Genomic DNA, 22079 nt, shown 5'->3' on the forward strand with positions numbered 1-22079 from the left:
TCCCTCAGCGGAACAGACTTTTAAAAGTCCTGATTTTGTGCTCCATTGCTCCGCCGCTTCCCGGGAGCCGGCCCCTCCCCCCGGGATCTATCTTCCCGTCGCTTTGGATTCACTTCTCCGCCAGTCCTACCTTTCAGAAAGTGGTTGTTTTTCTGTTTCTAGAATTGCTGTTCTTCTTCTCTTCGATCTGCCGATGGATTTGCAGGTGTTTGCAATCTTTAGATAAGCTCTCTAGCTGATCTCCTGCTAGCTGAGGTAGTCTCAGCCTGCTACTTCTCCGCCATCTTGACTCCTCGCCCATCCCTATTCTTTATCTTTTTAACCAGAGAGGGATCCTGTAGCCTCTTTGTTTTTATTCTTATGGCCCTGTATCTTGGCAAAAGGTCATTTATATTGGACTCCATTTTCTTCCAGAACTTTGTAGCTGGTGACTTTGGCTCATTGTGCCTCTCACAGGTGGGCTGGAAGGATGCAGAGAGCATTCATCCCATCCCTTGTATTTGCTTCACGAGGCATCCCTGCTGATAGGACGTCTACCTAGAAGTGGTTTTGCAAATCATTTCAAGTTTCGATGCTGAATTTCCTAATAACCACTATTTTACAGGAGTCTTGTGAGGGAGAAGAAGGCATTTGTACATGTAGAACATCCCCTACACTAAATAAATTCCATGTCCATGTCTTCTCTTTACAATGTCACCGTGAGAATTAGGGTCCCTGGCGCTGTGCTCTGCGCATCCAAGATGGGCAGGAAAGGAGCCATCGCTTTGATGTGACTATGTGAGCTGCTCTCTGATTTCTTTGAGTGTAGATCTCGTCTCTAGACGTAGAGTTTTTAGGTGGTTTTGGGATACCTAGGTCAGTTGGAGACTGCAGTCTTCCCCAGTCTTTGAAACCACTGCAGGACCGTCACATAAAGATAGATGGCATTTGGTTTGGAAAACCATTTTCTCCGTGATCTGGTTCTCGCTCCTGGAACCTGAGGTAGTGAGCGGCCTGTCGGTAAGCAGCGTGTGTGCTTATACTTTCTGTAACTTACGGAAGCCACTGAAAACCTTTTTCTTTTTTCTTTTTAAGATTTATTTATTTATTTATTTGACAGACAGAGATCACAAGCAGGCAGAGAGAGAGGAAGGGGAGCAGGCTCCATGCTAAGCAGAGAGCCTGATGCAGGGCTTGATCCCAGGACCCTGAGATCACGACCTGAGCTGAAGGCAGAGGCTTAACTGTCAGAGCCACCCAGGTGCCCCGAAAACCTTTTTCTTTAACTGCTGGGAGTAGCGCGCGTCCTTTGTTCATGGACTTAGCGTGTCGGGAGTGACAGGCAGACTGTGGCTAGATCTCGGGACCCAGATGCCCACCCTGCTGTCGAAGACTTGTGGTGTGACAGACGGACAGGCGCAAGACCTGCTGGGAGGGTCTGTGTCAGCGCTGTGCCTTGTGGGGAGCAGCGGGGACCCCAAGTCATCCCCTGACATGTCGTGTGGGTGTTCAGCCCAGAGCTTGTGACTCTGTGTGTGGTGCGTTGTGTGGTGTGTGGCAGGTTGTGGAGACAACACCTGCGCTTCTGTGCTCCAAGTCTTGGATCCTTCTGCCAGCCCTGGGACATGGGGCGGCTGCCATGCTGTCCCCTTTGCAGATGACACTCAGGACAGAGCAGAGAGACTGTTGCCCCCTACTGAGGAGCAGCTGTGTTCTTCCTGATGTTCATGGCTACGCGCGGTGCGTTCGTGTCCCTGAGACTGAGGCGGGAGGGTATCGTCAGGGGGAGCGGGGTTCAGTTCTCCTCAGAGCTCCTGTGATGAGGTATTTCGTTGGTACCCTCCGAGCCTCAGTGTCATGACGACTTTCCAGTTAAAGAGAAATGACCAGCTCTCGACCTCAAGTCCATAAGAGGATTGTATTTCAAAATGTCACAAGTAGGCAGTCTGAAAACCCATGAAATGCTGCAAATAAGTAAATAAATAGAAATTTTAAAATGTTCAAGGATATATCTGGTTTTCGACTGGAAAGGGAGACGGGCGTGTTCTGGTCCAAAGGCTCTTTTCATCGCCTCTGCTCAGAGGACGTCACCATCTCAGGCGTGCGCTTCACATCGCCGACTACTTCTGGTGGTTCCAAGAAATAACAATTCCAAAATCATTCTAAAAAAACAGCTGTGTTTGCTGAGTGCTTCCTGCCTGTTGTGAAGTCTCAGAGGTCGTCTTGTCCCCGGAAAGACCACAGCGTGCCCGGCTGGTGTGTTGGTGTCGTGAGGAGGTGTGAGCCGGAGGCTGGCGGGTCACAGGGAGGAGGCAGGCAGGACCTCCTGGGAGGGTGCTCTGCAGTGCACTAGGGTGACACAAGAGTCCTGGAGTCCCCCGTATTTCCCTCCTAAGGCCCCTTCAGTAACAGAGCCCGTGCGTTCCATGTTGCCCACTTGCCATGGCCCACAGGCCTTCGGTTCTTGAGGGGCCTTCCGTTGTCCTGGTTTCTGGCACGTTTCCTTGTTTCCAACCTTGTGGCTGGTCTTTTCCTTCTTAGACGAAGTCCTCAGCACTCCAGGTGGGTCCGGCCAGTTGGGAGCTGGGGGGCTGAGAGGGACTGCCCCCTCTCAGCGCGTGAGAGTCTCATCGTCATTGGGGGCAAGATGGGCTTTCGTGTGGGGAGAGGGTCTCTTCAGGCAGGCCTCCCTGTGTTCTGGGCGACCTCGGGGGGCTGTGGTCCTGACCAGCCCAGGAGCAGTAGAGAAATTGAGTGAACACATTTAGAAATTGTACAGTTAGAAATTGTACACATTTAGAATTTGTACATTTATACATTTATAAATATATAATGTACATTTATAATTTATATACATATACATAAATTTGTACATTTGTACATTTAGAAATTGTACACATTTAGAATTGTACACATTTAGAAATTGATTCAGTAATCTGAATGTTGAATTAGTGATAAAAATGTGGGCATGTGTTGTCTTTATGTCATGTTTTAGTACTTCCTTTTTATTATGTTTTATATAAAATACTTGTACTAGACTGCCTGGTGTCCGTACCATCTGCGAACCGCGCCGTCTCCCAAAGGGGGCTTGGGAAGTGCTGGCTTAGGGTCCTCGGGGGAAGGGGTCAGGTTAGCCCGCCAGCTGGGGAGCACTGCTGTGTCACAGACCAGCATAAATGGCTTGACAGGAGCACAAGCAGTTGCAACAGGTTTTTTATTCTTTGGTTTTGTTTTAATGGTGCATTTTGGGGGAGGGGAGAGAGAAACCTTAAAATTATTGCTTTTAATAAAGCCTGTGGAGTAGTGGAAGAATGAGCTTTTCAGCTCTGTTTGATTTCCCGTTGGAGTGTTTGCTCTTGGCGACCAGGGAAGGTTTAAATTCTGTTCGGGTGTTCCCGGATGGTGCTTCGCACCTCCGGAACTGCACAGCACCGTGCACAGATCCCTGGATCGCTGGCTGGTGGCATTTCCCTCCCTCTGCTCCCTGCGCCCCATCTGGCAGCTGGCGGTGGACGGGGCCGCACACCTGCTCTCGCCGCCTGGTTACCGGCCCTGCACCCGGGGCCTCTGACTCACCGCAGCTGTGTCTTTGTCATCGTCAGCTGGGCGGTCCCCAGCACGTGCCATGTTCCTGCGTGTCTGAGGGAGACCCTGCGGATGTGGCTCCTGGGACCTTTCAAAGATTATTACTATATTTTATTAACTAGGAGGACACCAAAAACAAAAACAAAAACACCCAAAACCTGGGGGGGGGGGTGTATGAAGTTGCTGGTAATTGAAGATGAGTGATATCCTCAGCCTCTGTGAACTTTTCCTATAATTGATCTTTAGAGAATAAATACTTGGCAGATTTTCAGTGTCTCCTCTTACTGAGCTTTCTGTCCTTCTGGGCGTGGTCAGTGAGTTTTTCCGGGAGAGCGATGGGAAACCTGGCCTTCCGTCTCCGGCAGGTGGATTCCCCACCCTCAGCGGGCAGCTCCCCGAGGGGCGATTCCAAAATCTGGGGCTGTCTTTCCAGCCCCGCCCCAGCAGCGGGGGACAAGAGGGGCAGTGGGGTCTCCGCCAGCTGTCTCTGCGTGCCTGGGAGCCTGCTTCTGACAGAGGGGCTGGAACCGGATCGCTTAAAAAAAAAAAACAGAAGATAAATCATCAAAGGTTTTTCTCATAGGAAAAACAAGACTTTTCGTCATTGGTAGAACATTCCAGCGTGGGATGAAAGTGCAGGAAGCTAGGTAGGATGTTTGTTTCCCAGGGAACGGGCTGGCGTCTGGTCTCATTATCCAGATTTGTCATGATGTAGATGAAGATGCTGAAGTTGGGGCGGCCGCCTCCCCCAGCACCGAGGACCCCCCCACGGCCAGCACCCCCGCCGAGCCGCACCCGCTCCTTACCCTTCCTTTTCAGTGAACTTTCCCTCCTATTCCATTTAAAGTGCAGCTTCCTCTGCCACTTAGCCGCTCTATGCTTTCCCTTGATGTTCCAGAAGCCTCAGCGCCCCCATTATGAGCGCGTCAATTGCATAGTGTGATTATGGCTTTACTACCTGTTTGGTCCAGATAAGCCGAGAGGGCAGGATCTGGGCTTTAAGGGCTAACGTGCCGTGGGTGCTCGGCAGACGATTGCGGAGCAAGTGAGTCTCTTGGAAGGCTTCCTCCATTCTTAGTGACCGAGCTATCACACGCTAGTCTCTGAGGCTGGTCAGTTGCCCCGTGACTAGGCTGGTAAAGAGGTCAGTCCTCAGTGAGTTAGAGGACACCGCTCCGTGACCACAGACATCTTTGTTCAAGAAGCTTTCTTGGACCCGAGAGCAGTGTAAAGTGGTGTCTGGCTCCCCACCTTCCCCGGCTGAGTCCCGGCAGGGGTGTGTAGATCTTAGGCTGCCGGTGGACTGGGTGTTCACGTGCACACGCAACCTGCTTCTTACTGAGTGGATGTGTTTGCAGTCCTATCCCGTCTGCAGTCTTCTAAGGACAGGAGATCACGGGTGGAGTGTGGATTGAGGGCGCGGTCTTGTGAGTCCCAGGCTTGACCCTCTCCTGTGTGTGTGGCATGGGGCTGTACCCCATCCCCTGCCTGCCCTGCTTGTTGTGTGATGAGGACGCCACGTTCTCTTCTCAGCTGCTCTGAGTCCGTGCTGCAGGGCGAGACTTGGCTGCCTGAGCCCAGGACACCGCAGCGGCCGTGAGAGAAGTGTGTCGAAGTATATTTAGAAAGCCGACTCATCAGGTTGTAGGGACAGAGCTGGAATGGGGAGCAGAAGAGTTTGAGGCTGACTCTTCTGTCTGGCTTGAGCACCTGCCTGAGGGGCGGCGGCTGGCAGGCTGGTGGTCGCTGAAGTATTTCTGGGGACTGGTGTAATGCCAGCTTTTCAGATGACGGAAATTTCAGATGCAATTAACCTGTCTTTTCATCACCCAAAACTAGCCTCTCCTCTGTCCATTCATTGCCCTCTGGGTCAGCCAGGTGTCCAGCCTTAGAGTAGGCCTGGAGAGTCCTTTTCCCGATGTTTAAGTCGCCGTTTCATGCAACACCATTGCACGAACCTGCCTCATCTGCCAGCCTGGCTCTTGCTTTGCTGGGCTGTAACATTTGTGCAGTCTGCACCCTGAGTGTAGGTCCCTGTCTTGCTGGGCTTCCTAGGGCCTGGGGCTTCCCTGGAGTGGGAGGGGCCTATTTTGTTCCCAGCAACTCCCTTCTGGACTGGTTTGGAACAGAGTCACGTTATGGCTCTGTCTGGGACCTTGTTATTGCCCTTCATGGCTCCAGGACTGGTGCCAGGGGCGGGGTTAGCGAGTTCATGGATCAGTGTTTTCAGTGGATCCAGGGATCCTGTTAGGCCAAGACTCACTTTTTTAGAGAAGGAGGCCTTGGGTAGAGGTGCAAGCTCCATCAGACCCATTTGCTGGCCCAGGAAGGGAGTCTCTCTGATCTGCTGATAAGAAGCAAGGAGCATGACCTAGCGGGGAGTTCTTGTGGAAAAGGCGGGGCTGTCCCTGTATCTGTAGATTATCTGTGTCCGTGTACAGTTTTAATTAGTGGCCCTTGTGTTTCCACACACTCGCATGGACGTACACGTGCACACACACACTCCTGTCTTCTCTTGAGCGCGACGCCGTTGGTCGCAGGCAGCCAACCTGTGCCAGAGGCTGGCCCTGCGTCCCTGCTGGTGGTAGAAGCTGGAGTGGCCTGTCACTTGCCAGGCATTGTCACTTGTAATTGCTTTCCAGGGGTGTGGGGATGAGTGCAACTCAGAAGGCGCCCTGGAGACCCTCCTTGCTCGCCCTGCCTCCTTCCAGCCCCCCGAGCTGTACGGGAGCCGGCGCTATCTGTCTTGGGGATGGGGAGGCAACTCGGGTCCGTGGCTGGTGTTCTTCAACCTTATGCTGTCTCCCCTGCAAACCCTTTGAAGTGGGTTCTGTTCCCTGGTTTTCCTGTGAGGGCTGGGGCCCAGGGACTTGTTCAGGCTAGACAGGTAGGGACGGGAGATGCTGGGTTCAGCTTTGCTCCACCTGGTCCCAAACCTGAGTCTCCTCCCCACGTAGACATGGGGCATGGTTTGGGGGCACTCCCCCCTTGCTTTCCTCTGGGTGCTTCATTTTGGAGAGTTTCTGTGTCTTCCTGTGGGTTCTACTCCTGGCCTCCTAGACCCCTGTGGTCAGGCTTCAGTGGCGGGGTGCGTCCCAGGCGAGGGAGAGCAGAGAGGGGTGTGGCGTCTCATCTGCGGCCAGGCTTGTCCTGGGCTTGCGTTTGGTGCCCGTCAGGATTGTGTTGGCTTTCCCCCTCCTGGACAGGTGCGGCCTGGCTCTCCTGGCTGCTGGAACGTTCCGGCCTTCCCTGGGTCATCTTCAACATTTGAGGGCTGACGTCTCCTCCCCTGACGGACCTGGCTTCTTCACGCCTGCTGCTTTGGGGTTGGGTGTCAGAAGCAGCTGGGTGCTGTGATTTTGTTTCTCCTTTTTCTGTGTTGCTTTGACTCCCAGGAGATTTCTAATGCGAACAGTTGGGCTTCTTTGAGGCCCTGGGTCCTTCTGGAGCTTGCCTTCTTTACCTGGCATTCTGGGCCTGTTTGCTCTCACATCTGAGGCAAGACTTTGCAAGAGCTCTGTGTAGGAGCTTTTCCGCTGTGGCTTAGGGGACACAACCTTCGTTCTGCCCCATGTGAGTTCTGGGGGTCCTTCTGGCTGCTTCTTCCCGGTGGCTCTTGCCCTGACCTCGATGGTTTCCATGCATGTGTGCCCGAGCCAGTACTCGGCTGACAGCCTGCCCGGCACCCCACACAGGTCTCCCCGAAAGGACCCCCTTCCTCGTGCTGCAGATCGCGGGCACTCTGGGCAGTGGGTTTGTCTCTCTCAGAGATAACCGTCCTGAGCCGCCTGCTGTCCGTGCACAAAAACCATTTCAGTGTTTTGCTCAATTAAGGAGAGAAGGTCTGTTCGAACCTTCATACTTCATCTTGGTGGGCATGTGGTGTCCAGAATTCACTTTGGAGCCCAAAAGAAATACAGAGACCATGTGGTCCAGAGACCTCCCTTTATAGTATTTTTTTTTTTTTAAAGATTTTGTATGTTTTATGTGTTAGAGGGAAAGGGAGCAAGCAAGAACAGGGGAACGCAGGCAGAGCGAAAAGCAGGTTCCCTGCTGAGCATGGGGCTCAATCCCAGGACTTGGAGATCATGACCTGAGTCGAAGGCAGATGTGCAATGGACGGAGCCCACGGGTCCCCCGAGGCCTCCCCTTATAGAGCAGGGAGAAGGCACAGGTAGGGAGTTTGTTTCTGAATCACGGAGTTGACATGGTGGTGATTTGTAAACATTTGGCTCACAACACAGTAACGGTTTTCATTCATGAAGGATGTGATGACCTTCTGGTGACCCACTTCGGGGTCGGGACCCAGGGGTCCTGTGCGGGGAGGCGCTGACCAAGTCCAGCAGGACCGACACCTCTGGGGCCGGAGGACCCAGTTCCTTGTGCTCTGGCGTCTCTGCTGCTTCTTCGGTTGGTCTCGGACAACTGCTTTGCTTGGAGCTCTGTGAAAGATACACCTCCAGGGAGCATCAGCCTGACTCGTTGGCCACGTCCTTCATCATGCTTCTGGAAGCTTCTTCCTGCCCCTCCCTGCTCTCCTTACCTGCCCTCTGAAGATATCACACCTGGCTCAGGTGTGGTGTGGGAACCTGGGTGGGAGGCAGGAGGGGCCCGGGCTGGAGCTCGGGGCCAGACCCAGCTTCCTCATTCCACCTCCAGATTCTTGGCCACGGGCTGCCGCTCACCCCTGGCCTTCTGGCCTCCACTTGCCAGAGGGACTGAGAAATGAGGGAGAGCCACCTCCAAGAATTACATCACAGTAAACCCTGGGGCTTTTTCCTGGTCAGCCAGGGCTAATGAGAGCCCTTTCCAGATTTTGAAATGGGAGTTTTGAAAAGTTCGCAGAAGAGGTGCCTCTTGTTGTTCTGCTAACCACGGGCACGCGGTGGGGGTGTGCCGTGTGCCGTGTGCTGGGCGGGTGTGGGAACTCTGCTGGGAACACAGCCCCATCTCGGTGCACCCTGAGGACCACGCGCCACCTGCTTCCCTGCCGGGGTTTGAGTGTGGATGTTGCATGGGTGGTGCTGCCAGGACAATGCTATAAGCTTCAAGCCAAGGAACTCGGGTTTGCATGTCTGCAGAGGCTTTATGGTCCCCATTAGGGAGCGCACAAGATTGTGACCCACATTTCAGAGAAGGGAGCTCAGGCGCTGAGATGCTGAGGGATGTCGCCATGGTGAGGTCACCAGAACGTGGAGCCTGATGGCCCCAGCGTCCCGGCTGTGCTTGCATTTTGTTAATGAACGCCCTCTGCTCTGTCCTTTTCGTTTGGGTCTCTGTGTAGCCAGGGGAATCCATTACCTCTGCCTCCGGGAGGGCCTCAGCTGGGGGCCTGATCCTTGAGTCTATGGGGAGCTCGGTACTGTGACCCCGGGGATGGGGGGGGCGGGGGCAGCAGGAGGAACGCCGGGCACCAGGCCTGTCTTCCAGAGCGTCAGGTTGTGGCTGGCCAGAGGTGGCCCAGGTGGGATCAGGACGCATTTCATTCCATTTGGAAGTTTGTGGTTTCTTAGATTGTTCTCATTGTCCCGGTTGCGTTTTGACTGATCCTGGGGAGGCGCGTTGAGGACTCTGATTGTCGGCTTTATTGATCACTGAGCAGCATAGAGATTTCTGTCCTGTCTCCTTGGCCGGGGTAGACCTTAATCTCGGTGTGGGTGCTACTCGCTGACCGTTGTAACAAATTCACGTTAGATGCGCACGTGCGGATGTCTTGGTCTCTGTTCATTTCCCTTTCCATGAGGGTAGTGGTCCCAGAGAACAAAGCGAGTGGGCAGCGGAAGTTGGAGCTGGGCGCCCAATGATATGATGTTCTCGCTGTGCCGTTTCTGCCCCCTGGATGGGGGCCCAGCCGTCGGGCCTCCCTTAGTCACCGTGTAAATGGGCCAGAGGGGTCGTGCCTCCCTGCAGGGAGTGGTTGGCTGGAGAAGGACAAAAGGGCAAGCTGTGGACCTGGTGGAGACATGATTTCATGAAGGGGGGCCCTCAGTGCCCCCACCCAGACCTGTCCTGCTCTTCTGCATTCGAGAACTTGGGGGTAATAGTGTAGGGCTGAGTGACCCAGTCTCGTCGACATTGATGAGATGCCCGACTCCCCAACCTGGGTCAACAGTGTGTGCAGGTGAGAATCACCAACCCCTGTCCCGGGGGGGGCCTCCATCCAGAAAGCCTGGGGAAACCCGCAGCGGCCTTTGGCTTCCGCATCTTGACCGTTCTCTAGAGTTACGGACATCCCAGAGGATGACGTGAATGGCCGTGAAAAAAATGTAGGGGTCGGGGCATCTGGGTGGTTCAGTTGGTAAAGTGTCTGACTCTTGATCTCTGCTCAGGTCTCAATCTCAGGGTCATGAGTTCAAGCCCCGCGTTGGGCTCCATGCCCAGTGTAGAGCCTACTTTAAAAAAAAAAAAAAAAAAAAATTATAGCAGCATTTTAGTTTTGACAGAGGTTGTAGGTTATACTTAAAATCTGTAAGTTAGTGACTTAGGAAACCATCAGCTTCGTATGAAGAGCCAATGTGGATGGTAGAACCAGTGCCGACATGTGGGGCCGTCACCGCTCTATGGAGCATTGGGCCATCGTGTTCCTTATTGGTTAACATTTCATGGACTTGACGTTTCTGGCTCCCTTTTCTGAGCCACAGTCATTGTATTGCTAGAGCTCCGAGACACAGACCCCTTGTGAAAGTGTGGATGTCCCAACCCCTGACCTTCGGGCCCTCCCCCCCGGAGTGATTGCTGCCCACTCCGTCCCTGGGCCAGACTCTCTGTGGTCTCCTTCCCCAGAGCAAAGCCTGGGCTTTGGTACTAGCCATTTATAGCTGGTTTCCCCATATGCAGGTACACAATCAAAGTCATGGAGGAAGCTAGAGGGCCTTGCATGTGCCAAGAGTGGATTTTCCCTTCAGGGGCTGCAGGGGAGGAGGGCAGGGTTCTGATCAAGGCCAGTCTGGGCAGAAGGCCTGCAAGTGATGCCGGATTTGGGTCGGCTGGGGGGGCTGAAGTCACGTAGGCTCCCCAGGCCGGCACGGGCAGAGCAGGAAGAAACAGTGAAAGGAAGGGCAGACCGTCTTCTCTTTTCCACCCCATGCAGCAGGGCGGTGAGGACACGCAGCCGTGTTTTGGGGTTTGTGTGTCCTCTGGGGCAGACTGGAAAATCCTGCTGTGAACCTGTCTCCCAGTTCTCGGACTGGTGAAAGCTTTTGTGGGAGTATTTCCACTTGGGCACTGAGTGGGGGCAGGGCCAAGAAGTTTGTGCCTTTGGGTTTGATGGAGCTCATTTTTTCCGTAAGCTACTTTTGTTCTCTGCCTAAACAGCTAGGGAGTGAGTCCACAGTCCCCAGGTTCCTTCGTGTGTACCTGGGGTCTACCCTCCCTGTGTTCTGCCGTGCCCGCCTGGGAGCTGATGTCACAGATGGCTCTGCCAGCTTCTCATCTGGAGGGAACAGGAACAGAAAACGGACAGGAAGTCAGACACGATGTTAACTGCAGTTCCGTTCTGTAGTCATTCACGTACATCCCGTCTGCTGTGCTTTGTCCCGTCCTTGTCCTCCTGCTAAAAGTTGGTGGTGGAATCTCAGTAGAGGTGGAGGGGGAGGGAGCAGGTGGAAGGAGTTGGGGAGACACAGGTGTGGGGAGGTGGTGGTAACAGCGGATTAGTAGGAATGTGCGTGAAAATTGCAGCTTGTTAATTACGTACATGTGTCACACACACAGTCACACGAAATCTTCCACACTGTCCCCCGTGAGGTGACCCTTACCCAAGGAGGGCTAGTGCCTCCCCCAGGCCCCTCAGCTACTGATTTCTAGAAATCCCAGAGCCAGTGCTCTTACCCGGCAGGTGAGCTGCCCTGCGGACTGGGGAATACCAGATCAGAAGATGGGGAGAAAATTGACATGGCAAAGGCACTTTATTTTGGGAAAACCATTTGTCAAGCTGAGCCAGCTCTGGGCACGAGGTTTCTCTGTAGGGCGATGGAAATGTTCTAAATTTAGATTGTGGTGATAGCTCTACAAATACTGTAAATTACACTAACATTCGTTGGATGGTACACTTAGGGCAGGTGAAATTCATGTTAGGTAACTGAGAGATCTTCATGGAACTGCTTAAAAAGAAATAAAGGATTGGTAGACTGCCCTTCCTTCCCCCTCGCATTCCTGAAACGGATGTGTCGGTGCCTGGTGTTGTAGAGTGGGCGAGCGAATTTAAAGCTAGGTGGTTCCTACACTACCTTCGCTCCTAATGTCAAGAATCCGGACACTCAGAGGTCGTTGCAAAGAAAGACGTGTCTGAAGATGGTATACACAGGACGGTGTGGGTTTAGGGCTACGGCACTTGGGTGCAGTGAGGTTTTTGTGAAAGTCTGGTGGTTTTCTAAACAGTGGCATTGTCCCTGCCGTGCTTTTGGTGTCTTACCGTTTTGGAGAAGAGTTTTGGTTGCTCTGAGGAGTGGCAGTCCAGGTGTTCTGTGTGACTCAGCAGCTTGGATCGCTGCCATCCAAGTGGAGGCAGTACCCTCACTCCTGGAGAGGGCGGCTGGTGTGGTGGGTGGTTACTAAACTACTAGTAGGTAGTTATTAAAATCCTAGGAGGGTTTTTTTTTTTGAAGATTTTATTTATTTATTTGACAGTAAGACAGCGAGAGAGGGAACAGAAGCAGGGGGAGTGGAAGAGAGAGAAGCAGGCGTCCCACCGAACAGAGAGCCCGATGCGGGGCTTGATCCCAGGACCCCAGGGTCATGACCTGAGCCAAAGGCAGACGCTTAATGACTAAGCTACCCAAGTGTCCCCAAACCTAGTAAGTTCTAGTAAAAATGAGTAACTGTAGCTGGGAGGAGGCTGCCCAGGAGATGTTTCCCATACCCAGCTGTGTGTGTTTGGAAGTCGTGGACGAAGACACACACACAGTTGACCCACAGGGACTTGGACGGCAGGGAATTTGTGATAGAGACTGGAAGGCGATGCTTTCCCTGTTAGAACCAGGGACAGATGCTGGGGTCACGGCTTCTTCACTAGGGCGGGAGGCTCATCTCTTAGTAGATTTTGATTCTGACTTGTTCCATGACGTCAGCTGTGTTTTGCATCAGCCGACAAAGGCTATGCTGATCGTACTTTACAAGTGTCAGCTCATTGTATGTCAGAGCGGGACCCCTTTCCCACCGGGTGACTGGCTGCAGGGTGCCGGAGAGGGGTCTGGAGGGAAAGTGAGATGCTGGACCCTGGACCGTAGGACCCATGTCATTTCTGTTCTTTCCCTTCCCAAAAGTGGGGTTAGCCAGGGCCGCTGCAGGAGAGGGTGTGGGGGCGCTGGGCACACAACTCAGGCTTAGTTTACACCCTGAGGTGGGCGTCCCTGGACTGTCCCTGCCCCCCCCCCCAGTATTGTCACGCATTGTTGTTCGTGTGTGCGGGGGCGGGGGAGTTATCTACATGAAGAGTTCAGCTTGGAGGTTTTGATGGAACATTCTGCCTGTTGGAGACTTGTAGAAGCCCCTCATTCTGTTCTCCCTGGTGTTCCTCTTTGGTTTTCTCAGCAGAGTAACGAAGGGCTGTGCTTTTAGTCCCCTGAACACCTTGTGCGCTGAATGGGAGCAAGGACACAGCCCCGACACCCGCCTGAGAGACATGTCTCTTAGAGACCCCTTGTCCCTGCCATTCACGGCCTGGAACCTTATACTTGCTGGACAAGCGCTTTGTTTATGCCATTTTAATTTAGTCCTCCTAGCCAACGCATGAAGCCGCCCGTCGGCCCCAGGACACAGCCGATGCAGCAGTCAGACGACTCACCGACAGGTGTGAGCCTGGGACTGGACCCAGAGCCTGGCCTTCTGCCCTACGCTCTGCTTTATTCCCGGTAGGCACTGTGCTGACTGTCCCGCTCTCTCTCCTTGAAGTTCCCCACCTGCTCCCTGAGGCGCATGTCAGCCTGTGGGGTTTTTTTGTTTTGTTTTATTAACATATAATGTATTATTTGCCCCAGGGATAGCGTACAGGTCTGTGAATCATCAGGCTGACCCGTTTCACAGCTCTCACCATAGCACATTCCCTCCCCAGTGTCCATCCCCTAATCCCCCCATCCCTACCCTTCCACTCCCAGCCACCCTCAGTTTGTATCCTGAGATTAAGAGTCTCTTATGGTTTGTCTCCCTCCCGATCCCATCTTGTTTCATTTTTTTTTCCCTCCGTACCCCTCACGACCCCCAGCCCTGCCTCTCAAACTCCTCATATCAGAGAGATCATTGTCTTTCTCTGACTTACTTCACTCAGCATAATACCCTCTAGTTCCATCCACGTCACTGCAAATGGCAAGATTTCAGGGGGGGTTGCTGGCTGCATAGTATTCCGTTGTATATGAATAGACCTTTCTGTAAAGAAGACATCCAGATGGCGTGGGTTTTTAGCCAGGAAATGGGTCAAGCTGCCCTGCGAGCATCTCTGTCTCAAGAGCGGGGTTCCCCGTGGGCATATCGTGCTGTCTGACAGGCAGCCTGGGCAGCGAGGTGTTCTCGGCCCCTTTGTTCTTTTGTACTGGGCCGCATGGCCTCGCTTCCAGCCGGCCTTCCTCCCCTCACTGTGGGGGGCAGAGGCGTCCCTGCCCCGCATCTGGGGCACACACTGAGTAAAAAAGCCGCAGGAGGAGGGGTAAGAGGCCATATTCCTCTGGGCCATCAGAGAAGCCTCTGGGAGGAGGCGGCTTCCTCGGGAGGCCTTGAGGATGAGGCCACGGTGGGTGTGGAGGGCAAGGCAGAGAACATTCTGGATGGCGAAGAATGGCAGAGCGGGACAGGGCGGCCTGCTTGCCACGTCCCAGGGTCACCAGGCTGGGCGGGCGCCCCCTGGATTAGCCCGTGAAGTGAGTCCCTGGGGCGAGGTGCACAGACAAGCCCTGCAGGCCTGGGGATCTGCATTCCTCCGCAATTCCTCCCGGAGAGGTTTGCTGGGTCTGACCTTGCGTCCACACCCGCTGCCCTGACGGTTCCCACCCGGCACGAGACACCTTGTCCTTGTGATCCTTGAGCCCTTGGGGTCTTCATTAGCCGACCAAGGGTGGGTCGGCACCTGCCTCCGTGGGTGGGCAGGGGTCTCGCTCAGCACGTCCAGTGGGTGCGCTCCTGCCAGGGGAGGACGAGTGCTTCAGGGAGAGGGCTGGAGGGGTCCGGAGAAGCGGTTTGGTTGGTACCCCAGCCTGAGGCCAGCAAGAGGCCAGAGGGAGCGAAGTGGGAGGGGGCACTCGTGTAAGCCCCAGAAGTATGACTCAAGAAGGAAGTTTCTAGAGGACAGCACTGCCCAGCTAGAGGCTCCATCCCGGTCCCCTCCCTGTGCCCCACCGCCAAGTCCTGTGGGAGCTTTAAGACCAGCCCACTGACCCAGGCTGCCCCTGCCAGGTCTTCCCCCAGGCCCCGCATGGGGCCCCGGGCCTCCTGCAGAAGGACACTCGAAGTGCTGGTTTCTGGCCCTAAGGGGAGGCTCACTAACCTGGAACAGGAAACCCACCACGACAAGCAAAAATGAGCCCCGGGAGACCAGGCCAGCACAGGGACAGGCTTGTTGCTCCTGTCCCCGTTTACGTGACCCTGAGCCTGGCCAGGGGCCAGTGTTGGCCTTTGAAGAGTTTGTGCCTGACCTTCCCTTGCAGTCATGGTTCGCTTCTCCTGAGCTGGCTTTATTTCACAAACTAGCAGTTCCCTACTACGGCTTCTTTTTTCGCTTACCAGGATAATAGGATTCTTGTCTGAAGCATCTGCCTGTTGGAGAGAGAGAGAGAGAGAGAGAGAGTGTGTGTGTGTGTGTCTGTCTGTTTTCTCTCTGACTCGGGAGTCTTATATACAAACACATGAGCCCCGCGTCAGGATTTTGTTCTTGCTGCTGCTATTTGTCGTGCAAACCTGTCCGATTTGAATGGTCTTTTCGGTACAGAGCTGCCAGATAAAGTATAGGGTCCCCAGTTAAACTCAGATAACTCGCAGGAATGTTTGTTAGGACAAGCCCCATGCAGTGGCCAGGACTGACACCTCGTCTAACTGAAACTCCCGTTTTACTTGACAACCTGCATTTGCATTGGATAAATCTGGCGACAGGGTTGCCTAAATCAGGTTTGGAAGGTCCTTCTCTTCCAAATCGATGTCTCCGTGGGGTCAGGTCTGCTTGCCACTGATGAGAGGAGTGCTTAGGGACCGTGGCGTGTGGAGGAGAAGACAGGGACTCCGACCTGGACTTGAGTCTGAGCAAGGGACACCCGGGGTCTTGTTTGTCCCCAGAGGGACAGGCTGGGGGTGAGGCCTGGGTCACAGGGAGGCTGGACCCCTGGTTTATATTCTCCTGAGCTCCATGCCGTCTGATTTCAGTCAGATGGTCCACAAGTAACATCCAGATTCGTAATGGGTAGTCATTGCTCATTTATATGTAAGCAAATACACCAGAAGAGAAGCTTTAATCATTTAAGCAAACCTTGAAACAATTTGAGAAGAAGAAGATCCAAGCAAAAGAAGCGAGAGGGGAAGTGTGTGCCAACGAAAACGTGTCCCAGGCTGTGAGATGGAGAGCGTGGCCGTGGCTCCGGGACGAGCAGGTTCGTGGGACCCACGCGTGAGTGTGGCCACGACTCAGACACGCATGTGCATGGAGATAATGAGGTGGGAAGGAGGTGACCTTCCGGCTCAGGCAGAAAGGGCGGAGTGAACTATGGTGTCAGCTCTTCCCGTCCACGGGTAACCATGTCAGCGAGATGAGCGAGGACTATGTCACGTCGGAAGAGACCAGAATAAAACTTACATAGATGCTCTCCAGTGTCCTTGACAAGGTCACGCGTGTTCAGGGTGGTGAGGCTGTAGCCTCTGGTTCCCTTGAGAGAGAAAGGAGGCAGTCACCAGCTTGCCTCGACGAACCGAGAAGAAGAGTTCAGTGGACTTGCCTATGTTGAATTACACTTAGGAGAATCAAAAAATCACTTAAGACTGCAGATAGACAGGCTGGGAAGGCATTTGCAACAGACAGGAGCAGCTGTTTCTTACACGTGGGGAGCTCATCCTGGAGGAATAATGAGGCGCGAACCAGAGTTGCCAGTGGGCAGGGGACGCGCACGTCCCTAGGCTGGGTCCTTGCCCAGTCCCGGGCCCTGGGTTTGTACCTGGTGCCGTAAATAAAGGCTCCAGCAGTTCTGGGTGGCAGGCGGGGAGGGAGGAGTGGTTGTCACTGAACCCATTTTACAGATGAGCTGGTTGAATCAGACTCCAGAGAACTGGCCCCCAAGGGCTCAGCTCCCGAGGAGTGGGTGGGCTTGGCTGATTGGAAAGGCCGGCTGCCCTCAGGCACTCGTCCAGTGGACCCGTCAGAGGGGGAGTCCAGAAGAAGAAGGACAAAGGGCTGAAGCTCTGGAAAATGGTCAATTTCAGTATTTAAGACCACTGAAAACCACAGGCTGAGGCCACGGTTTACCTCTGGGATTGGCAAGAAGAAATTCCAAAAAGATCACCAGTCTCGGTCTGTCGCAGAGATTATGAAATGGGCAGTTCTCTCTGTTTTGGGTGGAAGGGTAAACTGCATGAATAAGATTTTGACAGTATGTATCTTGACTTAAAACAAAAAACCCAAAATACGGGTGAAACCTTTGGACTAGTGGCTTAATTTCCAGGGATCCAGTGGAAATAATCGGAAATGAGGGCAGGATTTTGTGCACAGAGGTGTTGATGGGATTGTTATGTACACAGTCAGAAACTTGCAAGTGGCTACAAGTGTGTACCAGAGTAGTTTAGAATCTGGAGAGAATATTTACCAAGATTTTAACATAGTATCTTGTCATGTTTGTGGGGGAGGGAGAGAGGCAGGACACAGGATCGTTCATACCCTGTGATTTCCATGGGGGTCTGCCTGCTGTTGGGATTCAGGCGCATTTTAATTATATTTCTGCTCTGTTCCAAAAATTGACCTGCTTGTTTGAAAATCTGGAAAAGAAAGAAGAAAAATACTTATCCCAGATGGTAAAGAGCCAGTTGGGTGGAGAAATGTGGGCTGTGGAATTGCAGAAATCAGGTGGGATGACCTCAGTGCGGGGGCTGGACTGCATTTGGGGGTCTGGGAGGTACCCCATTGTGCCCTGACCCTGATTGCCCAGCTCCGTCCTCCGCACCCTGGCAGGGCTCCTGCTGGGTTTGCTCTTGCCTCCCGACTCCGTCTTGCAAACCAGCTCCTCTCCTCTTTCCCAACCAGGACCTTCCTTTCTTCACCAACCACCTGCTCATTGGGAGGGCACGGGCTCAGGAAGTCGTGCTGCCCAGCCACCCAGTGGAGTGGTCCAGGGCTTGGAAGTGCGGATGGAGGTGCTAAGTTGCCATGGGAAATTTCAGAAAGATGGACTAAAATTCCGTAATACGTGCCATTTGATTATGAATCTTTTTTTAAAATCAAGATCGCTTGTAACGCCCGTGCGATCCAAATGTAACATATACATTTTCCATAAGTAATTCAAACAGTGCACGTAGACGAACCACGTTTGTGCTTTTTTCTTGTCTCTGGAAAAACAGACCAAAAACCAACAGGGTATCATCTGCGGGTGAAAGTAGAGGGTTCACTTGAATTTTTTTCTTTAAGCTTTTCTTTAGTATCTAGATTCTCTTAGTTAGCACGTATCGCATTTATGATTAAAAAAACAAAAAGAAAGCTACTTGTTTTTTGGAGAGACCAGCAGTGAAGACATGCTCTCAGGCTTGGATCATTTCCCCCAGATTTTCTGGGGGAAGGCATGGCTGTGGCTGGGCCTTCCCAGGCACCGAGCTCCCTACTTCTGAGTGGTAGATAGATACTGGTGAGCTGACCCTTCTGGTCTATCTCCCCAGTGCTCCCCACTCTGCCTCCCCAGCTCTAGCAAGCGGACCCCGCACAGTGTGGACCACACCGCATGTGTATACACATAGGTGCGGAGGGATAGAGTATCATCCCCCTGTTTCTGTACCCCCAGGCTCTGTCTCTGGACGGAGAACTGTTCACTGGGGAGCATTCAGGTGATAAAGCAGCTTGTCAAAATGAATGAGCTTTTTTGAGTTTCGTGGGCAGCATGAGTGGGAAGGCACATGAGTGGGAAGAATCCCACCACCTGGGTTCTAATGCCGGCAGGGGGCAGTCAGGTGGACATACCTTTCCTGTCCCGGAGTGTCCCCAGCTGTGAAGTGGGAGTCCAGCCCTGCCCAGTAAACTCTGCACACACATTTGCTGCTGTTGGCATAGGTAGGGGTGAAGTTGCCGAGTTGGCTGCTCTTTGTGCCGATAGTAATCTTCCCCTGCAGACACAGTTGTAAAACCTAATTATGGAGGTAATCCAGGTGCGGTGTAAAAATCTCAGAATTTCTTAAATCTGAAAGAGGACTTGAACCTCTTTCTGCCCCATGTTAATCCCTGCTAGTGTTCCGTGTGTCCCTATGAAAAGGCCCATTTTCTTTTCCCACGTTTAACCTGTTTTTCATTGGGCTGATTATAATCTCACAAAGACGCTTTTTCCTAGAGTTGTGCGGTTAATTGTAACATTGCTGTTTTAACTTTTGCCTAAAATTTTTGTCCTCATCCTGACGTGGGGGGGGGGGACAAAACCACGGAGCCCTTCTTCTTTGTAGAGCCGGCCAATTATAAGCAGTCCCTGGATGTTTCCGTTCCAGATAACACACCGCCTAGGGCTTGATTACCAGTAATTGTTGCAGAAAATGCGTGTGCTCCGTGGAATGCTAATGATTTCTCTTCGGTGCTCGAATCCAGCAGCTGACAATAATTCTTTTTGAATTGCTATTCAGGCAAAGCAATTTAAGCCTGAGACCTAGGGTAACTTGTCTTCTGACGCCTTTGCTAAACGGTGGCACCTTTCCACCATTAGCTTCCCTTTTACGGTGTCTTTTAAACAACCAACCTTTAAAAACCAAGAACGGGAATGTGTTGAAGTCAGAAACTGAGGAAGAATGACTGCAGGGAAGGGCGGGTGTGGACAAGTGTGAAATGCTCCTTTTCACCAAAGCCTTTGTGTTCCCGTCTTCCCCAGGACCAGGTGGAGCAGACGTCCCCTCTCAGTCCACGAGATCTGGCGGGACCGGGCTTCCCAGCACCATCGGATCGGCTCACAAATCACCAGGGTAAGGAATGACAAAAACAGGATGCCACAGATGCCATCAGCCCCAGCAGCAGCTTTGCCCCTGTGCTAGGACTTCGTATTCTGTGAAATTGTGCTGGGCACTCACATGAGAAAAATTCTGATCTTGGCTCTTTTCTGCTTTAAAGGAAACAAATTCTAGAACAGGGGAAAACAAAACAAAACAAAACAAAACAAAAAACTTGGTTGTGATGTCCTAATATACAGGTATCCCCTGCTTTTCGAAAGTTTGTTTCACGCTCCTTGACTTTCACGAAAGACCTACCTCAGTACCTGTGTTTGCTCACTTAGAGAAATCCAAAGAGGATTTCTGCTTTTAGAAACAAAGATTCGGCACTGCTTTTGGGACACCAGGGTGGCTCAGTCGGTTAAGCGTCTGCCTTCGGCTCAGGTCATGATCCCAGGGTCCCGGGATCAAGGCCCGCATCGGACTCCCTGCTCGGCAGGGAGTCTGCTTCTCCCTCTGTCTGCTGTCCCTCTTCCTTGTGCTCTCTCTCTCTCTCTCTGACAAGTAAATAAATAAAATATTAAAAACAAGAAAGACAGGAAGACCCGGCATTGCTCTCACAGGGGGCCATTCTAAAGGCAGCGGGCACTGAGCAGGACGGCGGCCCTGCCAAGAGCCTTCCCCGGAGCCGCACTCAGCATCCAGCTGTCACGGCTTTGAGCTGGGAGCACCTGCCCTTTACCTCTGTGTATTTTGTTCATACTCGAGCCAGATCTGTCTTTATCTGCATCGGAGGAAGTGGAGACAGGTGGTTTCGGCTCTTGGCACGCTCCCAATTTGTCTTATGCATGAAGGGTAATCGCTTCTTTGTCTTCCATCATTTCGGCTTAGGAAGAGTTTCATAGGAACACTGAGCTCTGAATAGTGACGAGGAGTCAGCTGCAGTAAGCAGAACCCCAAGGTCGGTTCCACACGTTGTCTCAGGACGCAGCACGGAGGGAACCCGACATCACCTCTCAGGGCCCCCGCACAGGGCAGCCCCTCCACTTGGCTTCTGGGTGTTGCTCTCCGGCTGGTGTTGTGTGTCTGCACACTTGCTGATCCTCCGGCTTGCTGTGATGACTTTTACTCCCATTCTGTTCACTACTGATGGGAGCAGCACAGGAAAGCAAGGATGGAGGTTAAAAGCAAATTAGGTCTGGGATGTCTGGGGGACTCAGTCGTTTAAGCATCTGCCTTTGGCTCAGGTCATGATCCTAGCATTCTGGGATCAAGCCCTGTTTGGGGCTCCCTGCTCATGAGGGAGCCTGCTTCTCCCTCTGTGTGCACTCTCTCTTGAATAAATAAAATCTTAACAAAAGAAAACAAAACAAAAAACAAAAGCAAATGAGGTCTAAAGGTGCACGCTTTGATACGGGGGAGAAGGGGCAGCCCGGGAAAGGAAACGGTATGACTGGGGGAGGGCTCCGGAAAAATGCCCACAGCCCATAGTGTGGATTACGGGAAAGTTTAAGTATAATACGGGGTAGGCTTTAGAGCTGGGAGGCATTAGAATAATCAGATTCTTAAAATGGCTTAATCTGAAAGAGGTTGAAATTTAGCAAAAATAAGAGCTGGGAGCTTCCCATGACGTCTAAGAGCTGTTTTCTCAAGTGTGAGATGCTATGTCAAGCAGTCGGGATTTTCCGGGTTGAGCATAATGTTGGAGTCATCTTTGAGGACACTTGGCAACAAGAAAGAACACTGATTCGTTAATACAGATTTCAATACTTAGGGACGTTGTAAATGATGGCATTTCACTGCTTACTAGTGGTCTCATTTAGACTGAAATAATCAAAATCTAGGTAGTAATATTCGTGTAAAAATCTGTGTTGATGCCTTAATCAAAAAGTTAGGAAAAAATTATAATGAAAGAGTTTTTTAAAGCTTAGAGCTTGGGGTGCCTGGGTGGCTCAGCGGACCAGCGGGTTAAGCATCTGCCTTTGGCCCAGGTCATAGTCTCAGGGTCCTGGGATCGAGCCCCGCGTCGGCCTCCTTGCTCAGCAGGGAGTTAACTTCTCTCTCTCCTTCTGCGGCTCCCCCCACTCATGCTCTCTCTCTGTGTGTGTCAAGTAAATAAATAAAATCTTGAAAAAAATAAAATAAAGCATAAACCTTTTCTAAGGTTTAAAACTAAGCATCCCATGGATGTCACAGCTGCTTGGTTAGTGGCATGAGGGTTGAGCACAGAAGATGGAGTGAGCTTCATGCAGAACAGAGCGGGTTCCCTTCCTTGCTCCAGAGTTACACCCCGGCCTCTGAAACCGAGGGTCAGACACATCCCAGCACTTGAAGCAGGGCCAAAGGGAACCAACGAAGGTTCCCTTTGACCTTGGATGCCTTTCCCTCCAGTCCTCAGTAACTCTGCCCCCATTGCATGTAAAACAGGGAAATCAGAAGGACTC

General features: G+C 52.5%; 1 protein-coding gene across 4 annotated transcripts in view; it reads left to right on the forward strand.

Moving 5' to 3' along the window:
• GRB10 (growth factor receptor bound protein 10) overlaps nucleotides 1-22079 on the forward strand; it is a 178095-nt gene that overhangs the window by 64945 nt on the left and 91071 nt on the right. For all 4 annotated transcript variants that reach the window (XM_044245689.1, XM_044245691.1, XM_044245690.1 and 1 more), the window contains one exon: nucleotides 19581-19671. In XM_044245689.1, coding sequence (XP_044101624.1) covers nucleotides 19581-19671 — 91 coding nt within the window. The remainder of the gene's footprint in view (nucleotides 1-19580; nucleotides 19672-22079) is intronic.

The sequence above is a fragment of the Neovison vison genome, chromosome 4 (assembly GCF_020171115.1).
Source record: "Neovison vison isolate M4711 chromosome 4, ASM_NN_V1, whole genome shotgun sequence".
NCBI lineage: Eukaryota > Metazoa > Chordata > Mammalia > Carnivora > Mustelidae > Neogale > Neogale vison.